The sequence below is a fragment of the Wolffia australiana genome, chromosome 7 (assembly GCF_029677425.1).
Source record: "Wolffia australiana isolate 7733 chromosome 7, ASM2967742v1".
In the NCBI taxonomy this organism is placed as follows: domain Eukaryota; kingdom Viridiplantae; phylum Streptophyta; class Magnoliopsida; order Alismatales; family Araceae; genus Wolffia; species Wolffia australiana.
In genome coordinates this window covers 7,305,874-7,332,532 of record NC_135841.1, presented here as the reverse complement: position 1 = coordinate 7,332,532, position 26,659 = coordinate 7,305,874, and the positions used below count along the sequence as shown (strand labels likewise).

The following is a 26,659-nucleotide window of genomic DNA, read 5'->3' as shown; positions in this document are numbered from 1 at the left end:
TCACCGGAAGAAGAGGTGGCAACCTCAGAGACCTTGCCGGACGCCCCCGAAGATGACCTGGGGTGGCCTATTGCACTCCGCAAAGGCGTGAGATCGTGCAGATCGACAGTGAGATACCCGATTGGACAGTTTGTGAAATATGAGCGATTGGGGACAAACTACAGGAGTTTCCTCACTACACTCGGTGAGGTTGTGGTGCCCACTCGCGTCGAGGAAGCACTTCAAGATCCCGGGTGGAGAGCCGCAATGGACGAGGAGTTGGCAGCCTTGGAAAAGAATGGCACGTGGGAGCTCTTACCCCTTCCGAAAGGCAAGCGGGTAGTTGGCTGTAAGTGGGTGTACACTCCGAAGTTCAATGGGAGCGGGGAACTGGAAAGGTTGAAAGCAAGACTTGTCGCCAAAGGCTACACTCAGACACAAGGTGTTGATTACGAGGAGACATTCGCCCCAGTGGCGAAGTTCAATACAGTCCGGGTGCTCATTGCGGCAGCTGCGAAGTGCAACTGGGAAATCTTGCAATTTGATGTAAAGAACGCATTTCTCCACGGAGAATTAGAGGAAGAGGTCTACATGCAACCCCCCCCAGGGTATCCGCAGCCCGGACGAGGCAACCTGGTCTGCAGGCTGAAGAAGGCTCTTTACGGACTTAAACAGTCCCCGAGAGCCTGGTTTGGAAGGTTTACGGGGACCATGCTAAGACTGAAGTATCACCAGGCTCGCGGGGATCACACCGTGTTCATCAAGCATGGCTCAGAAGGGCGGATCACAATTCTGCTAGTGTATGTGGATGATATCCTCATCACGGGGAGTGACTCGGACGAAATTCAGCAGCTGAGCAATGCACTGACAGGTCAGTTTGAAATGAAGAAGCTGGGGAAGATCAAATACTTCCTGGGCATTGAAGTGGCCCACTCGAGTGCGGGGATCTCGCTCAGTCAACACAAGTACACCATGGATTTGCTCAAGGAGACAGGACAGTTGGGATGCAAGCCTGCAGCAACTCCATTGGATCCCAATGTGAAGATTGGGAGAGGGGATGATGGGGCAGCAGTGGATAAAAGGTCCTATCAGAGACTGATAGGAAAGTTGATCTACCTCAACCACACACGACCAGACATCTCCTTTGCGGTGAGTTTATTGAGTCAGTTTATGAGTGAACCGTATGAGGTTCACCAGCAAGCGGCATACAGAATCTTGGCATACTTGAAGTCGACAGTTGGGCAAGGTCTCTTGTTTACCCGTGAAGGTGGAATGAAACTTGAAGCATACACAGATGCAGACTGGGCGGGTTCCGTGATTGATCGCAGGTCCACGTCGGGCTACTGCACCTTCTTGGGTGGCAGTTTAATAACGTGGAGAAGCAAGAAGCAGAAGGAGGTATCTCTTTCGAGTGCAGAGGCGGAGTTGCGCGCCCTGAAGCGTGGTGTTTCTGAATGCCGGTGGCTGAAGCACCTACTGGAAGATCTCAGTTTGTACGATGGGAGCGGAACCACTCTCTATTGCGATAATCAGTCTGCCCTTGCTATTGTCAAGAATCCGGTTCAGCACGACCGGACGAAGCACATGGCTCTGAATCGACACTATTTGACAGAGAATATTGCTAGGGGAGTGATCCACCCCAAGTTCATTCCATCAACAGAGCAAACGGCGGATATTTTCACAAAGGCGCTACCGGCACCGAGATTCCAGGCTCTGGTGTTCAAGCTCGGCATGGCCAACATCCACACCTAGCTTGCGGGGGGGTGTTGAAGAGCCTCATTAAAGAGTCTCACACGTGGGGGGGCTCACTTATTGAAAGGTCTCACGTGGGAGGTCACTTAAGACTCTCCCACGTGGGAGAATGTAAAGGGGGGCTATTTAAAGCCCCCCAAACCCTAGCCGCTATCAGTTGAATGTTCCTTTCTTTTTTTATTCCTTCTCTCTCTCTTCAAAGGCGCCGCCCCTAGGGCTGGAGCTCTCCTTGCTCGCTGAGGCCCTCCTGCAGGGTGGTTTCTTCTCTGGAAGTGTTTCTTTAACACATGTATATCCCAGAAAGTCTCTTTCTTGTGTCCTGTTCTCTTACGATGAGAACATACTATTGGTTTTCTGGACTGCCAAGTAGCCTTCACCCTCTGCAGCTTTTGGTCGCTCATTTTACTCAACTTGATCTTGGGTGCAGACGAATTCTTTACCTTGGTTACAGTGGTTCTCTTACAGCGGTGTTTGCCTCCACTGCCACTGCATTTCTCCCTGCATCTGGTGTGCTGTTTACTCGACTCTCTTCTTCGAGTATAATCTGGATAGTCTCCTCCAATCATGGAAACTTCTCCTGATTGAGGATTTGGCTCCACACTGCATCATACTGAGCTTTTAGTCCCATGAGGAATCTATAGTGTTGATCTTGCATATCATACTTTGACACATGAAGTTTGTGCCGAAGTGGGTCTGTAGTGGTCAATTTTACCCCAGAGAGCTCCATCTAACATACATATTGTTGAACTGTATTATCACCCGTCTTAAGCTATGTCCCGCCTTGGTGAATGGCTCGCAAATCCTCCACCAATTCGTTTTCTTCAAGCAGCTTGTGTAATTGATCCCACACTTTTTTGTATTATCTCGGAGAAGATACTTTGGAATCAAATCCCCTCTATAATACTTCAAAAAAAATCCCCTCTCTAACCGTTGAAAAGTTGTGTTTTAGTAAAAGCATCATCTGCCTTCCACTCGGTGTAATATGCTTCACTTCCTTCGTGAGATGATGGTTCAGCCTCCATCCCTCAAGGTATGAGATTAAAGCCAGTATACTTCATTGACTCAGCAGAACCTTGATGCACAAATGGGGCCCCTACATATCCTTGTTGAGTAGATTAAATAGCATTGTTTACTACATCATCTATCTCTCTTAAAACAAATGTCTGAATTCAGCCCTTCAACCGTACAGCTCTAGCTTCTCTGATGAGCAAACCCCTAGAAGAGAAGACGAAAAGAACATTCATGCATCTCATTTCATTTAGACCTGGTTTAAATATCAGGCACTAGTACATCATAGATGGGCTAAAGGAAAGCCCCATTAGCTAAATCCATTGGAGGTGGGAGACAAGATGTAGTGTCATTCGCTGACAGAATTGGTATTTTAATCACATTAACTAAAGCTATTTTGTTTTATTCAAAAAAAACTCAAACTACTTTATTCCATGCTGCTCATTCCTTGCTTATTCTCGTTGGTTTAGGGGTTGGAAGTTGAATTTATGTGGTTTAAAAAGAGGGAAGATCATTCAAGACCATTGATCAACCCAAATTTAACAATATATATGATCACGAATTACATGACAGACCAGAATGTTTCTCTTTCTGTCCTTCACTTATGAAACGTTCTTCTCAAGAACGTATCGTCGATGCGCCTTCAAGAGACCGCGGTGTGGCTGGAGCGCGGGAGCCTATCGCAACCAGAAGGGGAGAAAGGGAGCTGATCCACCTCTCCATTCGTATCTTCTTTCAACCTATTGCCATTTCCCAACTCTAATCATTCTACCTCTTGATCTCAATCTCTCCGTTGGGGATATCAAACACTATTATCAACAATGATGCTTGCAATTTGGATTTTATATTGAAAGACTTGATCTACGATACTGGAACGGTATCAATTATTATCAGAGCGGTGATGATCTGCTGTGAACCACTATGTGAAGCAGACGAGGATCCCTTCAGCTATGGGTTTCTCGGTCTACCTTGTATAGATGCAGTTTACCAAACAGGCGAGATTTTTGGAAGATCGATCAATTCGAGCTACGCCAAGTAGTGCTTCGTTTGAGGTACACCTATTCTTCTAGAACAGCTTTAGTTATCATGGCACATTATCGGATTTGATTGTGTCACAACCAAGAAAGTTCAAAAAGATATGGAAAAATCAGTGGAGAAGGGAATGGAAATAATTACTGATCAAAGCGACACTGCAGAAGTCCTCTCGCTCATATTACTGCAGCTGTAGGCAATGAACATGAAACTTGAAGGTCCGGCTCCAGGCGTCTATAGATTGACTCCAGATAATGTGAGGTATGGGCGGGTCCCAGCAAGTCAAAAAAATCTTATGGAAGGTAAATCGGAATTCAGCAAAGGACATCTACCATTTTTTGAAGGCACTCATGCTCAAACTTGGTTGAGCTGCGTCGAATGCTTCTCCAAGGTACAGAGAATTCCGGAGCCTGAAAAGTTACATTTAGTTTCTCTACACATGGAAGGCCAGCACAAGGATGGTTCATCTATACTGAGGAAAATTTCAGTTTATCACTGGCTAGTCTTTAGATGCATTTAGAGAGCAGATATGAGTTTTCTTCTGAGTCTTTCTGGGAATGGTTTGTGAATCTTCGTCCAAGCGGATCGGTTTCTGACTACAGGACAGAGTATGAGGACTTGGCAGTTTTTTTATCCCACTTACTGGCTGATGTGCATGAGACAGCTTATCTCAGAGGATTAAAGACTGATGTTCAAGTTGAGCTGAATAAGTACAAGCCGTATGGAATCAAGGAAATTATGATTATTCCCTTGATGCAGAAAGCAATCTCCAGATTCTTAATAATAGACCCCAGGGAGGTCAAATTCAACATCCAACTCCAATTCTAATTATATGATCAGGCAGGGACCTGCATGAGGGGGACGGGTGATAAATCAAAATGTGACACAAACCAATAGAACTACAACTCAACCTACGATAGCAGAGAATGAAGTAAGGCAAGGCAAAAGAAAGCTAACCCACCTTTCACCAGAAGAATTTATGCAAAGAAAAGAGAAAGGATTGTGTTACAGTTGCAATGAAGTTTACATGCCGGGACACAAATGTCCGAAAAAATAAGTCTTTTCATGTTGCAATAAGACAAAGAGGAAGATACTCTGCCATAACTGAAGAAGATTTTATGCAATTGGATGAGAATCCAATCTATGATGGGGCACTTATGACCATTTATCCTTCTCTGAAAGCAACGCGCACATGGGTACATGGGTCACTAAAAGATTGGGGTCATTTTCAACAACATAAAATCAACGTGTTGCTAGATGGAGGGACTACTTACAGTTTTATCTGCCAGAAGTTGGTCCAGCGAATTTGGATTCCAGTTTGTCCTTATCAAAAACTCTCTATCATGTTTGGAGATGGGTCGTTAAGGCAAACTTCTGGTATTTGTATTAATGTTCCCATCAATATGCAGGGATTTTGTTTCGACCAGAACCTTATTCCATTTTTCTTAGGCAATGTGAAAGTTGTTTTGGGAGTTTCCTGGCTGAGAACTTTGGGGTGGTTCCACTGTAATTAACACCATTTGAGCGTGAAGATTATGATGCAAGATAAAATCATTACCATCAAGGCTGATCCAGAGTTAAATGGATATCTGTATTCTGCATTTGAAGACGAAGAAGCACATAAGGAATGGATAAATTCCATCGAGAAGAGCGACTGGATTAATAGACAGATCCTAGCATCATCAGCAGAGGTATATTCTTTCACTCAAGATCATTATCTTCAATTGCTGCAACATGCATTTCTGCTAGTATTACAAAACCTAAGGGTTTTGTCTCCAGAAAGGAATTGCGATCACCAAATACATTTGATTCAGGGATCCCAACCTGTCAACATACAGCCTTATAGATATTCTCTCCTTCATAAAAATGTTATGAAAGTCTAACTCAACTGCTGGATTCTCATGTCATTAGACCACTGAACAACTGCTTTTCCGGTCCAGCTTTATTTGTCAAAAAGAAAGATGGGGGATTCAGAATGTGCATTGACTATAGAGTTTTGAAGCGCCTTACAGTGCCAAATCGTTATCCAATTGCCACAGTAGAGGAATTATTTGAAGAACTCCATTGTATGGCTGTGTTTTCAAAATTGGACTTGAAGTCAGGATATTATAAGATAAGGATGCACAACAAAGATATCCATAAGACAGCCTTTAAAACTCGTCAAGGGCATTTCGAATTTAATGTGATGCCATTTGGTCTGTCTAATGTTCCAGCTACTTTCCAATCTTTAATGAAAACAATATTCAAGCCACAATTTGTATTAGTATTCTTTGATGATATTATGATTTATAGCCCAGACGACCGTCAGCATGAGCAACATTTGAAGCTTGCGTTTGAGATTCTCTCTGAAAATCATCTTTATATCAATCCGCAAAAATGCCAATTTGGACGACAGTATATTGAGTTCTTGGGTCATGGAATTTCAGCTTTGGGTGTATCTACAGATCCCTCCAAAGTTGAGGCCATCCAGAAGTGGAAGATTCCCACCAACATCAAGCAACTAAGGGGACTCTTAGGTCTGGCAGGCTACTATCGCAGATTTGACAGGAATTATGCAGCTATTACCCAACCCCTGACAGCCCTATTAAAGAATTCATTTCAATGATCTGTCGAAGCAGGACAATCATTTAAAGCTCTCAAACAAGCTTTATCTTCGACAATCATTGTCGAAGCAGGACAATGATCTGCCGTGTTAAGATTATCAAATTTCTCACTAACTTTTACTGTAGAAACTGATGCATCCAACCAAGCTGTAGGGTGATATGATACCGGGCCGCTGTTATGGTAAATGCCGGCCTGGTATGGAATCCAAGCCCCTCTATCAGCCCAATTAGGCCCAAACCGATGGGCCTCCTTCCATATATATATGGGGAAGGAAGACTATGAAGGCAGACAAGAATTCTCATCGTGAGTTCCCCTTCTCTCTACTGACTTTGCTTATTCCTCTCTCTTGCCCCGGCCTTATTCCCTTCTTGACCTTCGCTGTTGCAGTCTTCCAGAAGAATAGCGACTTCCTCCAGCGGGAGCGTGGAGCTGCTTCGAGGACGTTTATCGGCCCTTCCATAGCTCTCTCTCTATCTCTCTCTCTATCTCTCTCTCTCTCTCTTGCTCTCTTTCCCTTTTCCTATATCTTATCCTACGTCTCCTTCTACTCATCCTTGTGTAGAGACTACTGGAAATATGTTAGATTGTGGTTGCATTTTGAATCAATAAGTGTTACTAGAAAATTCAAGAACAATTGGTTCAAGCCTTACAGATCGGTTCAAAACGCATCATAAGGGCCATACTTTTGCAAGAATCACAACCTATTCCAAATCAAGTATGGGAAGACATTACAATGGATTTTGTAGGACTACCAGTGTCAGACGGCTTGTAAATCATCATGGTTATTGTGGATCGCCTCAGGAAGTATGCTCATTACATAGCCATTAGACATCCATTTTCTGCAAAAAACTATCGCCAATATATTTTCAAAAGAAATAGTACACGTACATGAAATTCCCAGTTCTATCATATCAGATCGTGGGAGTATTTTTACTAGCCAATTTTGGGAAGAACTTCACCGACTACAACGCATCCACTCGAAGCTAAATTCCTCTTATCCTGAAACAGACGGACAATCTGAAGTTACCAACAGAAGTCTGGAACACTATCTGAGGTGTTTCGCATCCGTATATCCAAAGAAATGGCACAGGTGGCTGCATTGGGCTGAATACAACTATAATACTTCCCATCATTCTGGGAGCAATGTCTCCCTTTAAAGCTTTGTATGGAAGACAACCCCCAACATATCTCAGATATGGATCTCCACCTACACCCTTTGATTCTCTGGATAAACTATTAAAGGAAAGGGACTCCACGCTACAAGCATCAAGCTGCACTTAAGTAAAGCACAATCCAGAATGAAAGCTCAAGCTGACAAACATTGTTGTGATGAACAGTTTGAGGAAGGAGAAATGGTTCTATTAAAAATCAGACCCTATCACATGAAGTCCTTGGCGAAACGACCCTCTGAAAAACTTAGTCCGAAATACTTTGGACCCTATAAGATACTTAAAAAAACTGGCTCAGTGGCATACAAACTCAAGCTCCAAAAGGACGCCAACATTCATCCCATCTTTCATGCATCACTACTCAAGAAAGCATTGGGAATTTTTTCTAATATTCAACCTCTTCCATTGATTCTTACAAACGATTGGGAATGGCAGGTTTACCTGGAAGCTGTCCTTAAGACAAGATCCACTTCAGCGGGACCAAAGGTGCTGATTTGATGGAAGAACATGACCGAAGCAGAAGACACCTGGGCGTCAGTGTATCGACTACGCAAATCCTGGTATGTACTTGAAACGTACCTAGGAGGCTTGAACAAGTCGGATCTTGTCTTCCTTGTAATGATTCTTGAATTGAGATGCAACCATGATTCCAACACGAAATCCAAGCATTTGTTCGTGAGGGAGAGTAGAGCAAGGTGCGGGAAGGAGTGTATGAGAGAGAGAGAGAGAGAGAGAGAGAGAGAGAACTGCGGGCAGGCCAATGATCATCCTCCGAGCAGCTCCCACGTTCTTGCTGGTGGAAGTCGATATCTGCTGGAAGACTGCAACGACGAGGGTCAAGAAGGGAATGAAGGCGAGGGTGATAAGAACCTTGATATAGGTTCGTATCGGGAGGGGGTTGGAGGACGAGGCTGAGGTAGAAGTTCCCGGGATAGGAGAGTCGAATTGAGAATGATAGGAAGGGTCGAACAGATGGGGCAGGGATCAACCAGGGACAAGCCGCCTGATGATGCGGTGAAGGGTTGACGATCATGGGGACGGGGATCGTCTGAGACGAGAAGAGAACTGAACAGCAAGGGTAGGGATCGGATTGGAGGGGAGCCAGCTGAAGATCCGGTGAGACGATCACGGGATAGGGGATCGCTGGACGGTCAAGGGGATGAGACCAAGACGAAGAGGATTGAGATAGTGAGCCAAGAGGCCAATCTTACCTTCAGTCTTGACTGCCCTCCTCAAGGGAGGGCTACACATTTATAAGAAAAGGAAGCAATCTACCCTAAACATGAAATGACTAAAATGCCTTTAGTGGGCTAAACTTCCTAAGATGCCCTTTTGGGTAGAGGATCGTATCAGAGAGCAACGAGGAGGAAGAGGGAATCAGAAGAAGGGTAGGGAACTTTCTGCGAGATTCTTTTCTTGTCCCTTTTCTTCTTTCCCCATATAGATATATATACGGGAGGAGGCCCATTTGGTTTGGGCCTATTTGGGCTGATAAAAGGGTTTGGGTGTTATACCGGGCCTGCGTGGTGTAACAGCGGCCTGGGGTATCATATCAAAACCTTCCCGTCATTCCAACTTGAGGACAAGTTAAAAGCCCAAGGTTCTTCTGAAGAATGCATCGTCGAGACGCCTTCAAGAGGCCGCGTTAAGTCAAGTCGCACGCGTGACTTGAATATAAATAAAGCTTGGTTCAACAGGAAGATCAAAAAGTTGTTAGAAATTCTCCTGGCAGCTGGAGGCTGAGGCTAGAGCGGGGGAGCCTACCGTGACCAGAAGGGGAGAGAGGGAGCTGATCCACCTCTCCATTCATATCTTCTTTCACCCTATTGATATTTCCCAACTCTTATCCTTCTTCCCCTTGATCTCAATTTCTCCGTTGGGGATTTCGAACACCATTATCTACAAAGATGCTTGTAATTGGGATTTTATATTGAAAGACTCGATCTATGATTCCAGATCAGTATCAACTTCCTACTAAACCAGTAGGAGATTAGACTGACCAAATCATGCAGGACAGCATGGAAACAGCTTTTACATAAACTCAACCTCATTGCAGTGCTTTCTTATTGCCATAGCACTACGAGGAGCTTTCTCCCCCCCCAAACTTTCTCTGCGTGCACCTCCCTGGGCCGAGCCCAGCTTGTGTCGTCAGATGTCACGTCCACCCAATGAGCTTCTGTGAGCTCCAGATTTCCAAGGTCAACAAACACTTGAAGAACAGATAAGAGCAATCTTTCTCACCTTCTGTTCACATGGGACACACTGCAGATGCATCTGGGAGCATGCACTTCTGAAGGACTCGTGTCATAACTCGACCCCTAAGAAGCAGTCATCCAGAATCCTCAATTTTAATGGATCCTCCTGCTTCCATAAACGTCTTCAAGAGTGACCCATCTTGCTCTGTATCCTATTTGATCTTCTTGTATACTTCTAAAACTCAAAGGATGGGCCTCCCCACACCCAGCAGTCCTGTGTCCCATTTGTGTACCGCAAGTGTAGTATAGACTGCTTCATGTTCAGTAATTCTTCCACCCTCTGGTCAGACAGTGCCCTCCAATATTGGATTCTATGTGTAAACAAGAAAAGAACAATTCTTGATAGCAAATGAAAGAGATTACAGGGTTTTATAGGAAGCCCTAATGGGCTGACTAGAGAGGGGCCTTAATGGGCTAACAAGAGAGAAATTAAAGACATGTAATACTCAGATCAACACTCCCCCTCAAGCTGGAGCGTGGATGTTATCCACACCCAGCTTGGAACAGAGCTCCTCAAACCTAGGGGCATGAAGCCCTTTGGTGAAGATATCTGCAAGCTGTTCAGCGGACGGAACATAAGGCGTGCAAAAATCTCCCGATTCAAGCTTCTCTTTGATGAAATGGCGATCGATCTCGATGTGCTTTGTACGGTCATGCTGAACGGGGTCATGAGCAATGCTAATCGCCGATTTGTTGTCGCAGAACAGCTGGACAGGAGAGGGAACTGGACACCGTAGCTCACGAAGAAGCTGGGTAATCCAAAGTGCTTCACACAGACCATGCGCAAGGGCACGGAACTCCGCTTCAGCACTCGATCGCGAGACCACTTTCTGCTTCTTGCTCCTCCAAGTAATCAGATTGCCGCCCAAGAAGGTGCAATACCCAGATGTGGACCGACGATCAACCACAGAGCCGGCATAATCTGCATCGGTGTAGACTTCAAGACGCAGGCCGGTATGGCGACGAAACAATAATCCACGGCCAATGGTGCCCTTCAGGAAACGGAGGAGACGATGAGCAGCATGAAAATGGCTCATGCGAGGAGTCTGCATGAACTGACTCAGAACACCCACTGAATATGCAATGTCCGGGCGAGTGTGGGTGAGATAAAGCAGTTTTCCCACAAGTCTTCTATATGGGCCAGGCTCAGCAAGCTCCTCATCCGCATCGGCACCAAGTCGATGGTTCGCATCAATCGGTGTCGAAGCAGGCTTGGCGTCCTCCTTTCCAAGCTCACAGAGAAGGTCCACCGTATACTTTCTCTGACAAATAAAGATCCCGCTGGAAGAATAGGCCACCTCTATGCCAAGAAAGTACCTCAACGGGCCAAGATGGCGAATAGCAAATTCCGACGAGAGATACATAGCCAGCTCAGTAATGGTCGTCGTATCATCACCCGTAATAATGATGTCATCCACGTACACAAGAAGAATAGCGACTCCCCCTGACGTGGAATGGCGGTAGAAAAGGGTGTGATCACCATTACACTGACGGTATCCATGACGCTGCATGGCCGTCGTGAAACGACCAAACCAGGCACGAGGAGATTGCTTCAAGCCATATAATGCTTTCTTCAGGCGACAGACAACAGACTGCGGAGACGATGGCACTAAGGAAGTGTAGCCAGGAGGTAATGCCATGTAGATCTCCTCAGTCAACTCTCCATGCAGAAAAGCATTCTTCACATCATATTGTTGCAAAATCCAGCCCCGATCCGCAGCAAGGGCCAATAAGATCCGCACAGTATTCAGCTTGGCGACGGGAGCAAAGGTCTCCTGATAATCAATGCCATGTTTCTGAGTGAACCCTTGTGCCACAACCTGGGCTTTGTGGCGCTCAATAGAACCGTCAGAATTATGCTTCACAGCATACACCCAACGGCTACCCACGAGATGCTTCCCGGCCGGTAGAGGAACCAGATCCCACGTTTCATTGTGAGCAAGAGCCTGAAGTTCTTCCGCCATGGCCTGACGCCAATGCGGAAATGAAAGGGCAATGTCCACCGTCTTGGGAAGGGAAGTGGCATCAAGGGAGGTGAGAAGGGCATGATAAGAGGGTGAGAGGCGATGAGAGGAGATAGATTCCGCCAACGGATAGAGGGGAGAGGAACGGGAAGAGGGCAGCACGGCTAATGAGGAGGTGGCAGGAGGGGTGGAGGTTGAGGGAGACGGGGCAGCAGGAGACGAAGAAGGAAGCCGAGGCTTGCGACGAGCAAGGGTAATACCGTAGCGTTTTTCAGGCGGGCAGCGACGGATAGGGAGCGGAGGAATCGAAGGTGCAGCAGAAGGGTCGAGCGCAGGAGCAGATACTGGAGGAGGCTCCACAGGAGGGACTGAGACGGCGGCCGGAGGCGGGTCGGGAGGCACAATTGCTGGAGGAGCAACAGGCCGGTGAAGAGGGACGAGGGACGAGGATGAGGAATTCGAGTGGATCGGAGGGAGATGGGGACGATGAGGGTTCAGGAGAGGAGGAGGAATAGTAGGGAAGCAATTCATCAAACGTGGCATCTTTGGTGACGACGAACCGACGAGAGGGTGGATGATAGCATAAATAGCCTTTTTGGGTGGAAGAATAGCCAACAAACACACACTTGATAGCACGGGGATCCAGTTTATCACGACCAAGTTGGTGGTTGGGCGCATAGCATACACATCCAAATACACGAGGAGTAAGATGAGTTCGGAGAGAGAGAGTTGGAAAGGAATGCTGAAGACGGTCAATGGGAGTGGAGTAGTCAAGCACTCGAGATGGAAGGCGATTAAGAAGATGGATGGCGGTGGAGACGGCTTCCCCCCAAAAATACTTGGGCACATGCATATGGAAGAGAAGGCTCCGAGTCATTTCAAAGATGTGACGGAATTTTCTTTCGGCAACGCCATTTTGCTGTGGTGTATAGGGACAAGAAGTTTCATGGATAATGCCTTTGTCTTGGAAGAAGGTGCTTAACGTGGTGTTAACGTAGTCTTTAGCATTGTCGGAGCGGAAGCGACGAATGGATATAGAGAATTGAGTTTGGATAAGGGAGTAAAATTGAGGAATGACACGAGATATCTCCAATTTGTTCTTCAAGAAATATGCCCACGTGAATCGAGTAGCGTCGTCAATAAAGATGCATAAACACCGAGAACCGGAAGTACTATGAATAGGGGAAGGCCCCCACACATCGGTGTGAATAAGGGAGAATGGGGTTGAAGAATGAGAAGACGAGATAGGATACGTGGTACGATGATGTTTGGCAATTCGACAAGCAGTACAAACAAAACGGTCCACAGAATGGCCTTGAAAGAGTTTAGGAAAGAGACGATAAAGAGTAGCAAAAGAAGGATGGCCGAGACGTCGATGAAGAAGCCACAAACGCTCGTGGGAAGCCGAAAGGGAAACTGCCGCAGCAGCAAAAGCAAGAGAACTCGAACAAGGACGAACGAGATAGAGCCCCTCATGCTCCTCAGCAATGGAAATCGTCCTCCCCGACACCTTATCACGATAAAAACATGAATTAGGAGAGAAGGTAAGGTCTTGTTTCAAGTCGCGAACAAGGCTAGATGGGGAGAGAAGATGATGAGTAAGGCGAGGAACATGAAGAACTTTGGATAGATGCATAGAAGAGGAAAGGGCCACACGACCAATACCCGCCACGGTGAGAAGATCGCCGGAGGCTGTTTTAACTTTGGAGGAGCCAGAAACGGGTGCATAAGTTTGAAAGGCTCGAGGATTTGGGATCATGTGGGCGGTGGCACCGGAATCAAGAAGCCAAGTGGAAGAGGAAAAAGAATGGCCAGGAGGGGATGTAGGTGTGGGAAGACTGGTGGACATACCTGCGTGGGCCAAGGAGCATGAGCCCACGACTGGAGGATCAAGCAAGCGGTGTAGATGCTCCATCTCTTCTGGAGTGAAGCTAGCGGGCGAGGCACTAGTCGGGAGAAGACCGTACAGCATAGGCACTTGACCCGGGGGGGGCACGGACGAGGCGGCTGCAGCAAGGTTGCTCGGTAGTGCGCGTTTCCGTTGAAGCTTGTAGCACGTCTCCTTAGAGTGACCTCGCTTCTTGCAGTAATTGCAAAACAGCGAAGGATCACCCTTTGGAGAATCCTCCGTCCAAGCCGTCGGACCACGTGGCAAAGAGCCGGGTGGTGGAGTCGACGATGGGCGTGCAGACGAAGAGGAATGAGCTACAAGTGCCGAAGCCGAGTTCTGGGCCTGCTGAAAGCGGTATTCTTCAACCCGCACACTGTGGAGCGCATCCTTGAAGGTAGGACCAGTCTCCCGATGAATAAGCTGAGCCCGTACAACTTCATATTCCGGGTTCAGTCCCATAAGAAACTGGAAAACCCGAAGTTGAAGAGTATATTGGCGGTCCACCGAATGGGGGTCGGGCGGCATGTAGTAGTCAATTTCATTCCACAACAAAATGAGCTCCGTACTGTACTCCATGATAGACCGGTCCCCTTGACGCAGGTTAGCGGCCCGATGTACCAATTCGTACAGAGTTGCAATGTTGTGCTTCTTGGAGTGGCTCTCAAGTGCTGCTTCCCAGACCGCCCGAGCCGACTCTAGAGACATGAATTCACCTTTAACACTTGGTGAAATACTGTCTAAGAGCCAACGATGAACTACCCCCTCAACGTCCAGCCAGTCATAATACTTGGGATCGGTCCGGGAAGGTCCGTCTTCTAGAAGATGGCGCATGAGACGCCCTTTTAAAGTTATCTGGACGTACTGGCGCCATTGCAGGAGATTGAATCCAGTAAACATACCATCCGGAGGCATCCGAGGCAAAGAGGATGGTCCAGAGGAGGACGACCAATTCCCGGGCTCGAGAGGCACCGCAGATGCATGTGGCGTAGATACCGGCGTCGAGTCTGGCGTAACAGTAGAGGTCTGGGCTTCAACCGGGTTCGTCATGATGAAAGCAGAGTAGACCACAGTCAGAAGGCGCCGGAACGACGAGAAGCCGGGACTGCAGGCGGGAGACGGGGGAGCCGGACGGCGGGCGCTGGACGACGGGGCGGTGGGACGACGGCGCTGGACGCGGCGCTGGACGGCGGTCGCTGGACGCTGGTCGCCGGGCGGCGCGAGCCGGGCGGCGAAGCCGGGCGGCGCGAGCCGGGAGGGCGCGAGCCGGGCGGCGCGAGCCGAGGGCGCGAGCCGAGGCGGCGCGGCCGACGGCGGGCGCCGGAGCAGAAGATGCTGGGACGGCAGACGTCAGAACGGCGAGCGCCTGGGAGGCCCGGAGCGAGACGGCGAGAGACCGGAGCGCGAGATCAGGCGGTCGTGAGAACCGCCGAAGATCGGAGCGCAAGGTCGAGCCCAGGAAACCCAGATTAGGGTTAGGTTTAGGGCTCTGATACTATGTAAACAAGAAAAGAACAATTCTTGATAGCAAATGAAAGAGATTACAGGGTTTTATAGGAAGCCCTAATGGGCTGACTAGAGAGGGCCCTTAATGGGCTAACAAGAGAGAGAAAATAAAGACATGTAATACTCAGATCAACACTATGTGCCATCCCAAAAATCTCAAACAGATGTTTGCGGGTTTGGTATCAATATGAATAGATGAGAAAACCTCTCGCAGCATGCCATGATCCAACAGTCATCTGTCTAATGGTGGAATGAAGCTCCTTCCCCCTCTTGGCATCAAAGAACCTCTGAATTCTTGGAAAAATTAATCTCATATCCTGCCAGAAAGTTAAGCCCTCTGAGCGGGGCTGACTGCTGCTCCCAATTCATCTGTGTATCATAACTCCCTCTCAAGATCTTCATGGCCATGTCTTCCTCTGGTCCCATTATCCTGCGCAGCCTTTTTGTCAACTGCGTTGTTCATGTCTTGTCAGTGTAGCACCCCCAGCCCCCTCGGTCCACTGGTTGGCAAACCATCTCCCACAATACCATAACTGATCCCCTTCCATTCCCGACCACTGAGCCTTCCCATAAGAAACACCTCATCGAGGATTCGATTTGCTCTCCGAACCCCTTGGACAGCTTAAAGCCAATCAATAAAATATCAGGATTGCAATGAAAACTGATCACAGCAGTCCCAGCCAGCCTGCTCTCAACAGCACACAGCAGTGACATCCCTCTAGTCTCCTCTCTACCTTCTCGATCACTGGTGCCCATTCTGGGCTCGACATCCTCTCTCCTTGAAAAAAGGTGTAGCATGCGATCACACTCATAGTACTTGGAATTTATCTGGTTGATGATGAGCTCGAATAGTACCCTCTTACTGCTTGGAAGATGGTTGGCGCACTAATATTGAGTGGCATCTGTTACGCTTCTCATTTTTGGTATAAGATACTGGTGTGGTAACTAAGAAAGAAATGAATGTGGAAGTAAGGACATATTTCAGTGTTCTTTGTTCAAAGATTTTCTAATGATCTTTGAAAAATCAAGTGATGTGTTAGCCGCTGTACTCTTGCATACCATCGTCATTTGGATTTGTGTTTTTCAAATCATGGGATGACATTTTGACCAGTTAATTACAGCCGTCATAAATTGAACATTTTCTGATAGTGGTGAGCAGTTGGATGAACTCCATCTATCTCATGTGTGATACGTTCTTCACAATAACATATCATCGACTTTCAAATAGAAGAACAGAACAGACTGTGCATGCGAATGTTTGCACGTGTGAATCACTTTAAAAGAGAGGAGCAACCCGTGCCAGGAGGGTAGACATTTTTCTTGAAAGTCTTACTGGAAATCAGGAAGAAGTGGCGGAGCGCCGGAGGCCGGAACAGCGGAGAATTAGCCAAGAATAACACGATTAAGCTCAATTGCCATCAAATCATGAGATGTCCAAGAACGTTCTGATGAATTTGTCTTGAGAGTGATAGAGAGATGAAAAGAAATGTAGAAATGGAACCCCTGATGGACGAGTTCCCCTCTGGCCGCGGATGGATGTATCAATGCGTCATCATTCCCAGGATCAGAAAGCAAGGCTCCCGAATGCCCTTGCCTTACAAACTCAAGAAGTTGACCTAAGACTGGCTTGCCTTCTAGGTTGAGTAGTTCTTGTCATTGTCCTCAACTGGGGCCTGAATGACAATGATGATTGGATCATCATCATAGCAGATGATGACAGCTATCATCATTGTGCTCATCATCTGACGGAATGAAAAAGAGAAGGTGACTAGTCGACAATATCGTCATTTTTTTGTGGCAACAAGTGAAGACAACAACGGCAAAACCCATCGTTTTCATCTCGAAGAAATTGTACTTGCATGCTGTGACGGTGAATCCTGAGCGAATGTGTTATTCATTTTTTACCCCGAGAAAGGAGCTCTCTTAGTTTGTCTCTTTCGTGCTTTGAGCTGGTGATGCTCTTGTTCATGCTTTTGTAGGGTTTTTTTCTGTAGGGGGTTATGCTTAAGGCTGTGAGCACATTATGTGCACTCTCTCTTTTATTTCTTTTGAAACTAAATGAAAATTTTGCCAAGTTTACTTCTGTTGAGTCAGTGTTCTGATCTTCTTCCATCACAGATGGTATTTTCTCAATCTGAGCAACAAACCGTCCTGCGGCAGTTGCCAACAAATCGAGATGCCAGACCCAAAGAGCCCGCCTCCGGCAAAGAAACCTCGGAAGAACACCGAGAAGCACATCTCATTGCCCATGGAGCAGAGCATCTGGCGAGAGTTCCCCGACGACCTCTTTGAATCAGTCATCTCACGGCTCCCCGTCGCTGCCTACTTCCGGCTCCGGTCTGTCTGCCGCCAGTGGAACTCCCTGCTCTGCTCCCAAGGCTTCTCCCGTCGATGCTCCGAGCTACCGCTCCCACTGCCCTGGCTCTATGCCATCGTCCGCAGTGGTGCAATCAATAACGTCTTTGTCTTTGACCCCTCGTCCCAGGAGTGGCGCCGCCCGCCATCACCTGCTCTGCCAGTTGAGGTCCTTGTACCTGTTGCTTCCGCCGGCGGCCTCATCTGCCTCGCCGACATCGCCCAGTGCAAGCTCTTTGTCACTAACCCCCTCACCCGATCCTACCATGAGCTGCCGCCCAGATTGAACCCACCCTGGTCAAGTGCTGCGGCCGCAATGACATTTGACGGCACCCATTATAGAATCATGTGCCTGGGACGTGATGGGGACCTCGAGATTTATGACTCCCAGCAGGGAAGCTGGTCTCGCCCGGGCGGGATCTTTGCAAATATCACCCTTCCTCTGCTGCTGAGCTTCAGATCTCCGGCAACGGCAATCGGGCATACTGTGTACTTCTTGCGGTGCAAGCCAGAGGGCATCGTGAGCTATGATGCCGCAAGCCAACAGTGGCAGGAGCTGGGTGTGCCATCGCCGCCGCACGTGGGGGATGTGGCCCTCGGAGAGTGCAGTGGCCGGCTGCTGCTGGTGGGGTTGCGGAGGAGGAATGCAGCCGCATGCGTGTGCGTGTGGGAATTGCAGAGGATGACCCTCCTGTGGAAGGAGGTGGACAGAATGCCAAATGTGTGGTGCTTGGAGTTTTATGGAAGGGAGGTGAGGATGACCTGCCACGGTAACCGGCGGCTCCTCGTGGTATCCCTTCGCACTAGCCATATCAACTATCTCATCAGCTATGACGCTGTCACCCGGGAGTGGATGCGTGTCCCTGCCTGGAAGAAGAAGCACTGGATAGCCTGCGGTGCTTCCTTCCAACCCTGTCTTTCCGCATCTCCTTGAATTAAATTCACTTCCCCCGGTCAGTCTATCTCTTTCTCTCCCTCTTATGTATATATATATATTGAATTGTTTCCCAACTTTTTTCCGTTATTCAGCTTCACCAAAACCCATTCTTGAACTTCACTTTTGGCCATCTTTTAATTATGCCTAGGGATGGTCTTTTCTGTGTGGTGCATGGTTACACGGTTGTTGTGCAGTTCCGCCACTGTCATTCAACCCCATTCTCTCGTTTCTCTCTCTCTCATTTCCTATCTTTCTCATCTTTCATTTTATCTCTTTCTCCTGTCTGTCATCTCACGCGTCTCTCTTGAATTTTGTTTCTCGTCACTCTCTCATCTTACATCTCTCTCGCCTCTCTAGTCTTGTGTGTTTTTTTAATATCAATATTATTTTTGATATTAATCAAGATTCAGTGTGTGCAGTTTTACATGTTGTGCTGTGGGAATTTCTGGACCAAAACCACTCCTCGCACCATGCAGGAGGTTTGGTGCTGTCTAAAATTCGCACACTCGGTGTGTTTATACGCACCTCATCCCGCGACCAATGGAATGTCAGCTTAGTAAAAGAATTGTTGCTCTTTCTATCATTTTCTGTATACGTTTACTATTCCTCTTTCATGACTTTCCCAGACTATCACTACCAGTTAACATCATCTTACACCTTCCTCTCTCTGTGCCGTTCACCCCCCTTTCTGGCGCTTTGGAATCAAGTCAGCTCTTTCATGACCCAAGCTACAATCCCACTGTTCTTATCTGCCCCATTAAAGGGCTACTCCCCCTGGCTCTCTTTCAGTCAAAGCAATGTCTCAGTTTAATTCTTCTATTTTCTATATTTTGGCTTTTTGGAATCTTGTAATCTGGCCATTTTGAATTTAAAGTTATTACTCTCTCCATATTCCTTGCGGGCTATACCCTCCCCTCTCTCCCTCTCATTTTATCTGCCCATTGGTGGAATCAACAGGAAGTGGACAAAGCAATGGAAAGGTACATAACTCCAGGCTTGGGAGGATCAAAACGCAGTTACCCCAAGATCAAGGAACAATATTATCCATTAGTTTCAGAAGGCTTGGGCTTGCGGTTTTGCTGTATTGATCTAGGCAGTAACTGGAAGGCCCGGGCGTGGCGGTGGCCGAAGCAGATTGAAGAGGGTGCAGAGCCTGAAGTTGTAAGCCTTGAGACTGCAGACACAAGATCCTCCATCTCCACATCAGCTATCTCATGGGCTCTCTCTCTCTCCTCTCTCTTCTGTGTACTTTGCTGCTCCCCTTCCCCAGAATCATCCATTACTTCCACCGCTCCTGTTTTAGATTTTTTTCTGTGGACCTTCTGCCTTTGTTTCTTGGATAACTTGACCTTCTTGAAAAATTGGAATGATTCGGGAAACTTGTGCTTGTCCACAAGATGCTGATGCCTGCTTTGGTAGCTCTTCAGCTTCATCCCGCAGCCTTCCACCAGGCATTCGAACTGATTCAATCAATGCTTAATCAACCATGTTTGAAATAAAGAGGGCAATGTACTGAGATTGGTCTTGTACTGAGTTTCTTTTGATAAAGATGATGGAGCTGATATAAAACTCTGAACGTATACGACTTCAGAAATGCGAGAACATAAAGGATAGAATAACGGGTTCACTCAAATATCATGGAAAATTCATCCTACCAGGGAAGAAAGCAGGATGAATTCCAGAAACAAGAGGATGGAACTAAAAAAGGGGAAAATATCTATGAGATACGAGGTCTATTACGGGTCAAAGAAAACGAGCTAATTGACAACGGAAGAGAGAAATGAAGAGATTGGAGAAGCAAGAAGGGTTTGGTCATCTCAAGTGGGTTAGAGAAAGAAAAGATAGAGGAAGAAAGAGGAAAAGGAGAGGAGACATGGATATAAGAGGGGGAGAGAGATGAGAAAAGAGAGGTAGAGAGAAATGAAAAGATTGGAGAAGCAAAATGAGTTTAGACATCTCAAGAGGGTCAGAGATATATAAGATAGAGAAAGAAAGAGGAAGAGGAGAGGAGACATGGATATAAGAGGGGGAGAGAGATGAGAAAAGAGAGAGGTAGAGAGAAATGAAGAGATTAAAGAAGCAAGATGAGTTTAGACATCTCAAGAGGGTCAGAGATATATAAGACAGAAAAAGAAAGCGGAAGAGGAGAGGAGATATGGATACAAGAGAGGGGAGAGAGATGAGAAAAGAGAGATGGGAAGAGGGGTACAAAGATGAGATTTTACCATGGGAAACCCACGAGCAACTTTTGCCTGGAAGAAAGAATCATGGGATTCGGAGACATGGATGCTCAGTAAGCGCGACGTGGGGAACACTCTTGAGCACACCGAGCAACACGCTGTGTGCCGGGCATTGTAGTGGTCTTCAAACTCATTCAACGTTCTCAACCGTGCTCCACAACCCACAATTGGACAATACACCCCCCTGTCATAAAACAACAGGTATATATGCCTATGAATACGTTTATCTCAAACTGTCAGGTGGCAGGGGTTAAGTCGTCATTCTCCAAATTCTTAGGGGTTTTATGAAATATTATAACTCTCTGTCTGCCTATCTAAGGCAGATTGATTGATGAAACAAGTAAGCATTTCTACTTTCTGTCTCCTCTTTCTCTCCTCCAGCCTCTCAAAGTTTAACAAAAATGTTATTTTCGCAGGGATTTGGCTAGCAAAGTAAAGAACATGTCAACACAAACAATGCTACCCATATTATTTTCTGAACCATGCAAGCAAAAATTTCAGGCGGGTAGAGCCAAGAAAATCATGCTCTCCAAAAATAAAATAAAATCCATTAACCCTCACGTAGACACAACCAATGATTAAATCTCCTTCATATTAGAATTTCAAAGCAAAATGTTTCTATTTTCTTTTATTTTATATGCGATGCCAAAATTTTCAAAAGTAAGTCATATCTTCTTGCTTTGAAAATAAAATTTTCAAAATTTTATTTTTTTACTTGAGCCACAGAGCGTATGAACCGAAAAGTAATGAAAGAAGGATGTGGCATTTTAAGTAGTCAAATGAAGGTAACCTTCTACCTCTATGAAAATATGAGCAGGCCTTAATGGAAAAACCTTAAACTCGGCAGATGGCACAAAAATTACTTACTCTCCCTCAGCATTCTCCATGTATTGGAGCTGAAGTCTTTCATCTTCAGTCAAATCCAAAGTTAGCTGCACAAAGAAGTCAACAACCCAGAATCAATAACAACATAAAAAGATCCAAAAGGGGAGAATTAGTTCGATTGCAAAGTCGAAGCTATCTTATCAAAGAAATACTTTTCCTATGAAGAAACTGCAATACAGAGCCCATGAGTATATTTTGCTGTCAGAATTGCTGGATCTCCATAACTGAAATAGGACCATGTTCGCATCTCCAACTTTTCTCCAGGTGATATTTGAAATAAAAAGATTAAATACCCAAAGTTGGTTGATATGATCTCTCAATGACATTAAACAAAGACAGAGTTTAATTGCCAAATAACCCCATCAAATAACTACCCCTGGAATGTTAGATGTTTTCCCAGAAGATGCAATCGCTTCAAAAAACGTCAGGCCGTAAAAACAAACACATATATGTATATACATAAATCACCTTTATGTAGAATCAAGAAAATGAAGAGGAAGACAGGAGAGGGATGGAAGAAGAGAAAGATAGAGAAATAAAAAAAGGTAACTTCCAGATCTTCAACATATGGAAAGGCCCTGCCCTGACGTGTCACGAAAAACCTAATCAATCATTCATCAAAAGTTTCTCAGATATATTTACACAGTGGTTGTTCATAATCCTATAATTATTCAAGAATCGGTAATGTCCCTGCATGAGGCTCAGTCGTCGACTGAGAATCCTGCTGATTGACTCTTCTGAGATTGATTCATATCAAGTATCTAAGCTCACGCCTACTTTTTTACAAACACATCAACAAGAACACGGCATAACGAACCCCGATACAACCCCGAGAAACAAGCAATCAACACTTTCTTCGAACAGCCTAGCCCCAAACACCAAATGACCCAGATAAAAGAACGCTAACGATCGAAGAAAAAAGGCATCGTCTTTGGTACACACCAAAAAAACAAGCGGAAGAGAAAAACCACCTGTTTCGCAATCAGTTCACGCTCGGCATCACCAGCAGAGAAGAATGGATCGCGCGGCTCGATCTTCCGAATCCTGGCCGCCCACCGCGGAAATCCCAAAACCCACTTCTCCAATTCCTCCTCCTCCATCTCCCCTTCACCGATTGCGATCGACTCCCTCGCTCCTTCGACCCCTTGCCCAAAGTTATTTAAAAAGAAACAAGTAGCCAGTACAGTGACAGACGGATGACGCATAAGACGGACGGACGAGTCAGTCCGAACAGATGACGACAAAGACGGATCACTGACGCAAAATCCGAACGGATGACGCCAAATACGGATTAATTATGCAAAACTCTAAGAGGATGACGATAAAGACGGAATAATGACGCAAACTTCCGAGAGGATGACGAAAACTTTAAGAGGATGACGGTAAAGACGGAACACGTATGCTAAATTCCGAGAGGATGACGCTGCAAGGATGACGAAAAAGACGGGCGAATGTTGCTAAATTCCGGACGGATGACAGATGCTAAATTTCCCAAAGGATGACGATATAGACGGGTGATCGATGCTAAATTCAATACGGTCGCCAGTGACAGATGAATGACGCAAAATCCCGAATGGATGACGCCAAAGACGGACGAATCACGCAGAGTCTAGACGGATGACGGTAAAACTCTCCGTGCCTATCCACAGCCGACAGCGGCAGGATAAAGCAAAACAGCAGCCGCGGCGCAGCAGAAGCCTAAAAATCGCCTTATATCTCCCAGCGAGGACCGCTCGCTCTACCCCTAAAACCCTCATTCTATACTCTATAGAGAGAGAGAGAGAAGAGAGAGCGATGGCGGCGACAGCGGCGGCGACAGCGGCGGCGGCGGCGAAGATCTGGCCGGGGGGCTTCTCCGGCAGGTCCGGTCGGCCCAATCGCGCGATCTTCCCTTCAGCTCCCCAGCAGCCCTGTTCGAAGAAGCCCTCTTCTTCTTCTTCTTCTCCGCGGCGCCTGAGCCCTCCGCAGGTCCTCTTCTCCGAGCATTCCCCGACGAGCCCCGCCGTGGAAGCCCCCCCCGCACGCAGCTTCGCCCCCGACGAGCCCCGCAAGGGCGCGGACATCCTCGTGGAAGCCCTCGAGCGCGAGGGCGTGACGGACGTCTTCGCCTACCCCGGCGGCGCCTCCATGGAGATCCACCAGGCCCTCACCCGCTCCCCCGTCATCGTCAACCACCTCTTCCGCCACGAGCAAGGCGAGATCTTCGCCGCGGAGGGCTACGCCCGCTCCACCGGCCGCCCCGGCGTCTGCATCGCCACCTCAGGCCCGGGCGCCACCAACCTCGTCAGCGGCCTCGCCGACGCGCTCCTCGACAGCGTCCCCCTCGTCGCGATCACCGGGCAGGTCCCCCGGCGGATGATCGGCACGGACGCCTTCCAGGAAACCCCCATCGTGGAGGTCACCCGCTCCATCACCAAGCACAATTACCTCGTGCTCAGCGTGGACGACATCCCCCGCATCGTCCGCGAGGCCTTCTTCCTCGCCACCTCCGGCCGCCCCGGCCCCGTGCTCATCGACCTCCCCAAGGACATCCAGCAGCAGCTCGCCATCCCCGTCTGGGACCAGCCCTTGCGCCTCAACGGCTACCTCTCCCGCCTCCCCAAGCCCCCCGCCCGCGCCCAATTGGAGCAGATCCTCCGCCTGCTCGCCGAGTCGACGAAGCCCGTGCTCTACGTCGGCGGCGGCTGCGTCAACGCCAGCGACGAGCTCCGCCGCTTCGTCGACCTCGCCGGCGTGCCCGTCGCCAGCACCCTGATGGGCCTCGGCGTGCACCCCACCTCGGACCGCCTCTCGCTCAAGATGCTCGGCATGCACGGCACGGTCTACGCCAATTACGCCGTCGACAAAGCCGACCTCCTCCTCGCCTTCGGCGTCCGCTTCGACGACCGGGTCACCGGCAAGATCGAGGCCTTCGCCAGCCGATCCAAGATCGTCCACATCGACATCGACCCGGCCGAGATCGGCAAGAACAAGCAGCCCCACGTCTCCATCTGCGGCGACGTCAAGCTGGCGCTCCAAGGCCTCAACGAGCTCCTCCTCGAGACCGGGGCTCACCGGAATTTCGACTTCTCTCCCTGGAGAGAGGAGCTTGACCGGCAGAAGGCCAAGTACCCGCTTGAATTCAAGTCGTTTGGAGACGCCATCCCCCCTCAGTTTGCAATTCAGCAGCTGGACGAGCTCACCGGCGGCGAGGCCATCGTCGCCACCGGCGTCGGTCAGCACCAGATGTGGGCCGCGCAGTGGTACAACTACAAGCGGCCGCGCCAGTGGCTGTCCTCCGCCGGGCTCGGCGCGATGGGCTTCGGGCTGCCCGCCATCGCCGGCGCCGCCGTCGGGAACCCCGGCGCGATCCTCGTCGACATCGACGGCGACGGCAGCTTCATCATGAACATCCAGGAGATGGCCATGATCAGAATTGAGAACCTCCCCGTCAAGATGATGGTGCTCAATAATCAGCACTTGGGCATGGTGGTGCAGTGGGAAGATCGGTTCTACAAGGCCAACAGAGCGCATACTTATCTGGGAAACCCGGAATGCGAATCAGAGATCTACCCGGACTTTGTGACGATTGCCAAGGGCTTCAACATACCGGCGGCGAGGGTGTGGAAGAAGGGGGAAGTGAGGGAAGCCATTAGAACGATGCTGGAGACGCCCGGCCCGTACTTGCTGGACATCATTGTGCCTCACCAAGAACACGTCCTGCCCATGATCCCCAGCGGCGGCGCTTTCAAGGATATAATCGTCGAGGGAGATGGAAGGATCGCCTACTGATTGATGATCATGACCCCCTGCTTGAGAATGAAGGAAAAAAAAAAACGGAGTAAGTACCACCCTCTTTACTCTATTTATTTGGTTGATAAATTTCTTCATCGTCGTTTTGTCATGTTAACGCTAATGAGGATTGAAGACTTTGAAGGTTGATGGTTGCTAGACATGGTCGACCTGTTCTTTTTGTGTGAATTGTTCGTTCTGTTCGGTTTTCCGAACAGAACAAAAATAAATTCGAACAGAACATCGCACAGACCCATGTGCGGTTCTTTTGTTCGCTTGGTGCGAATTTTGTTCTAGTTTTGTGTGAATGTGCGAATTTGTGAGAATGTTCGAATTTTGTTCGTTTTAGAAAAAAAAAAGAGCAGAACAAAGAACAAGGCCCTGTGCGAATTTTTTGTTTGTTTCGAAAGAACAGAACAGAACAACCTTGTCTAATGGTTGCATAACCTTAATATTTCAGGCCAGCACTTTAATGCCAACCTCTTTAAACATGGCTGATTAAAGTCATTCTCAAACTATTGCATTATTTATGCATGTTTGAAAATTTTTTGCTGTTTATTGATTACTTCTGCTTGATTGTTGAATGTCTGTGGTAGTAAACGGCATGGCTGAATTGCATGGTTAATGGCCATCTCTTTAAACTTGGGATGTAATATATCTCATTGTTTATGATCATGCCGTGCTAGATGCCTTGCTCAAGTTCGGGGGGCTGATGGCGGAGCTTTCACGGTTTTTGGTGGCCGTTTTGCTGTCTCTGACATCGGTGTTGTACTTACTACCTCTAGCTCTGTGGAATTTCTGGTTCATCTGTTTGGTTACCATTTTCTGGTAGCAGGGAAGGTACGGTTGAATATGTCAAGAACTATGCTTGATGTCCTCAGACTTAATAAAGTCGTATATTATTCCTTTCTTGGATCAGGGTTCTTACCGTACCTCGATTATTTAACTGTAGATGTATTTAACTTTTGGGTATTAAAAAGGTCTACAAATTCTTAGAGAAAAAGTAAATAATGCAATCTTGCGTCAAAGAATTACTCTTTTTTAATGATACTCGTGTACGTTTTTGCTCGTTTTTATTAGTGTACCAGTATTACACTCTGGATACATAAGTTTTGACCTCAAAATACCAAAGACGTTTATTTCAAAATGTCTAGTGAATTTTAAAACAAACTGCAAAAATAGTTTTCTGGACATCTTTTTGGGAGAAGACGGTGTAAAAGTCGTACTTCTGTGCCTTTGGTACTTCAGTGAAGGCAATAAGAGCACATCAAATCCTGAGTTTCATCAAATTGGCCAGATCAATTGCTCCCTTCT

The 26,659-nt window shown here is 47.5% G+C and overlaps 2 protein-coding genes across 2 annotated transcripts; one reads left to right on the top strand and one right to left on the bottom strand.

Moving 5' to 3' along the window:
- Positions 1–19,396: 19,396 nt before the first annotated feature.
- Positions 19,397–22,704, bottom strand: LOC144705351 (nucleic acid binding / zinc ion binding protein). The gene is made up of 4 exons (XM_078577971.1): positions 22,546–22,704; positions 21,557–21,621; positions 20,675–20,873; positions 19,397–19,909 (listed from the first exon to the last, which is right to left on the bottom strand). Exons 1-4 carry the CDS (start codon positions 22,672–22,674, stop codon positions 19,490–19,492), a joined length of 813 nt encoding a protein of 270 aa, XP_078434097.1. The 5' UTR covers positions 22,675–22,704; the 3' UTR covers positions 19,397–19,489.
- Positions 22,705–23,310: 606 nt separating this feature from the next.
- CSR1 (chlorsulfuron/imidazolinone resistant 1) lies at positions 23,311–26,260 on the top strand. Its single transcript, XM_078578992.1, has 2 exons — positions 23,311–25,394; positions 26,032–26,260. The coding sequence occupies exon 1, from the start codon at positions 23,369–23,371 to the stop codon at positions 25,343–25,345; it is 1,977 nt and encodes a 658-aa protein (XP_078435118.1). The 5' UTR covers positions 23,311–23,368; the 3' UTR covers positions 25,346–25,394; positions 26,032–26,260.
- Positions 26,261–26,659: the final 399 nt, after the last annotated feature.

What these genes read in the sequence shown, in the direction of transcription:
- LOC144705351 (XM_078577971.1), bottom strand. Translation starts at nt 22,674, where the DNA reads ATGGAGGAGGAGGAATTGGAGAAGTGGGTTTTGGGATTTCCGCGGTGG. An exon ending in ATGGAGAATGCTGAGGGAGA is followed by an intron (nt 20,874 to 21,556) that starts GTAAGTAATTTT and finishes GTTTTATGACAG; the next exon opens with GGGGGTGTATTGTCCAATTG. An exon ending in TTGCTCGTGGGTTTCCCATG is followed by an intron (nt 19,910 to 20,674) that starts GTAAAATCTCAT and finishes TGATTGAATCAG; the next exon opens with TTCGAATGCCTGGTGGAAGG.
- CSR1 (XM_078578992.1), top strand. Translation starts at nt 23,369, where the DNA reads ATGGCGGCGACAGCGGCGGCGACAGCGGCGGCGGCGGCGAAGATCTGG.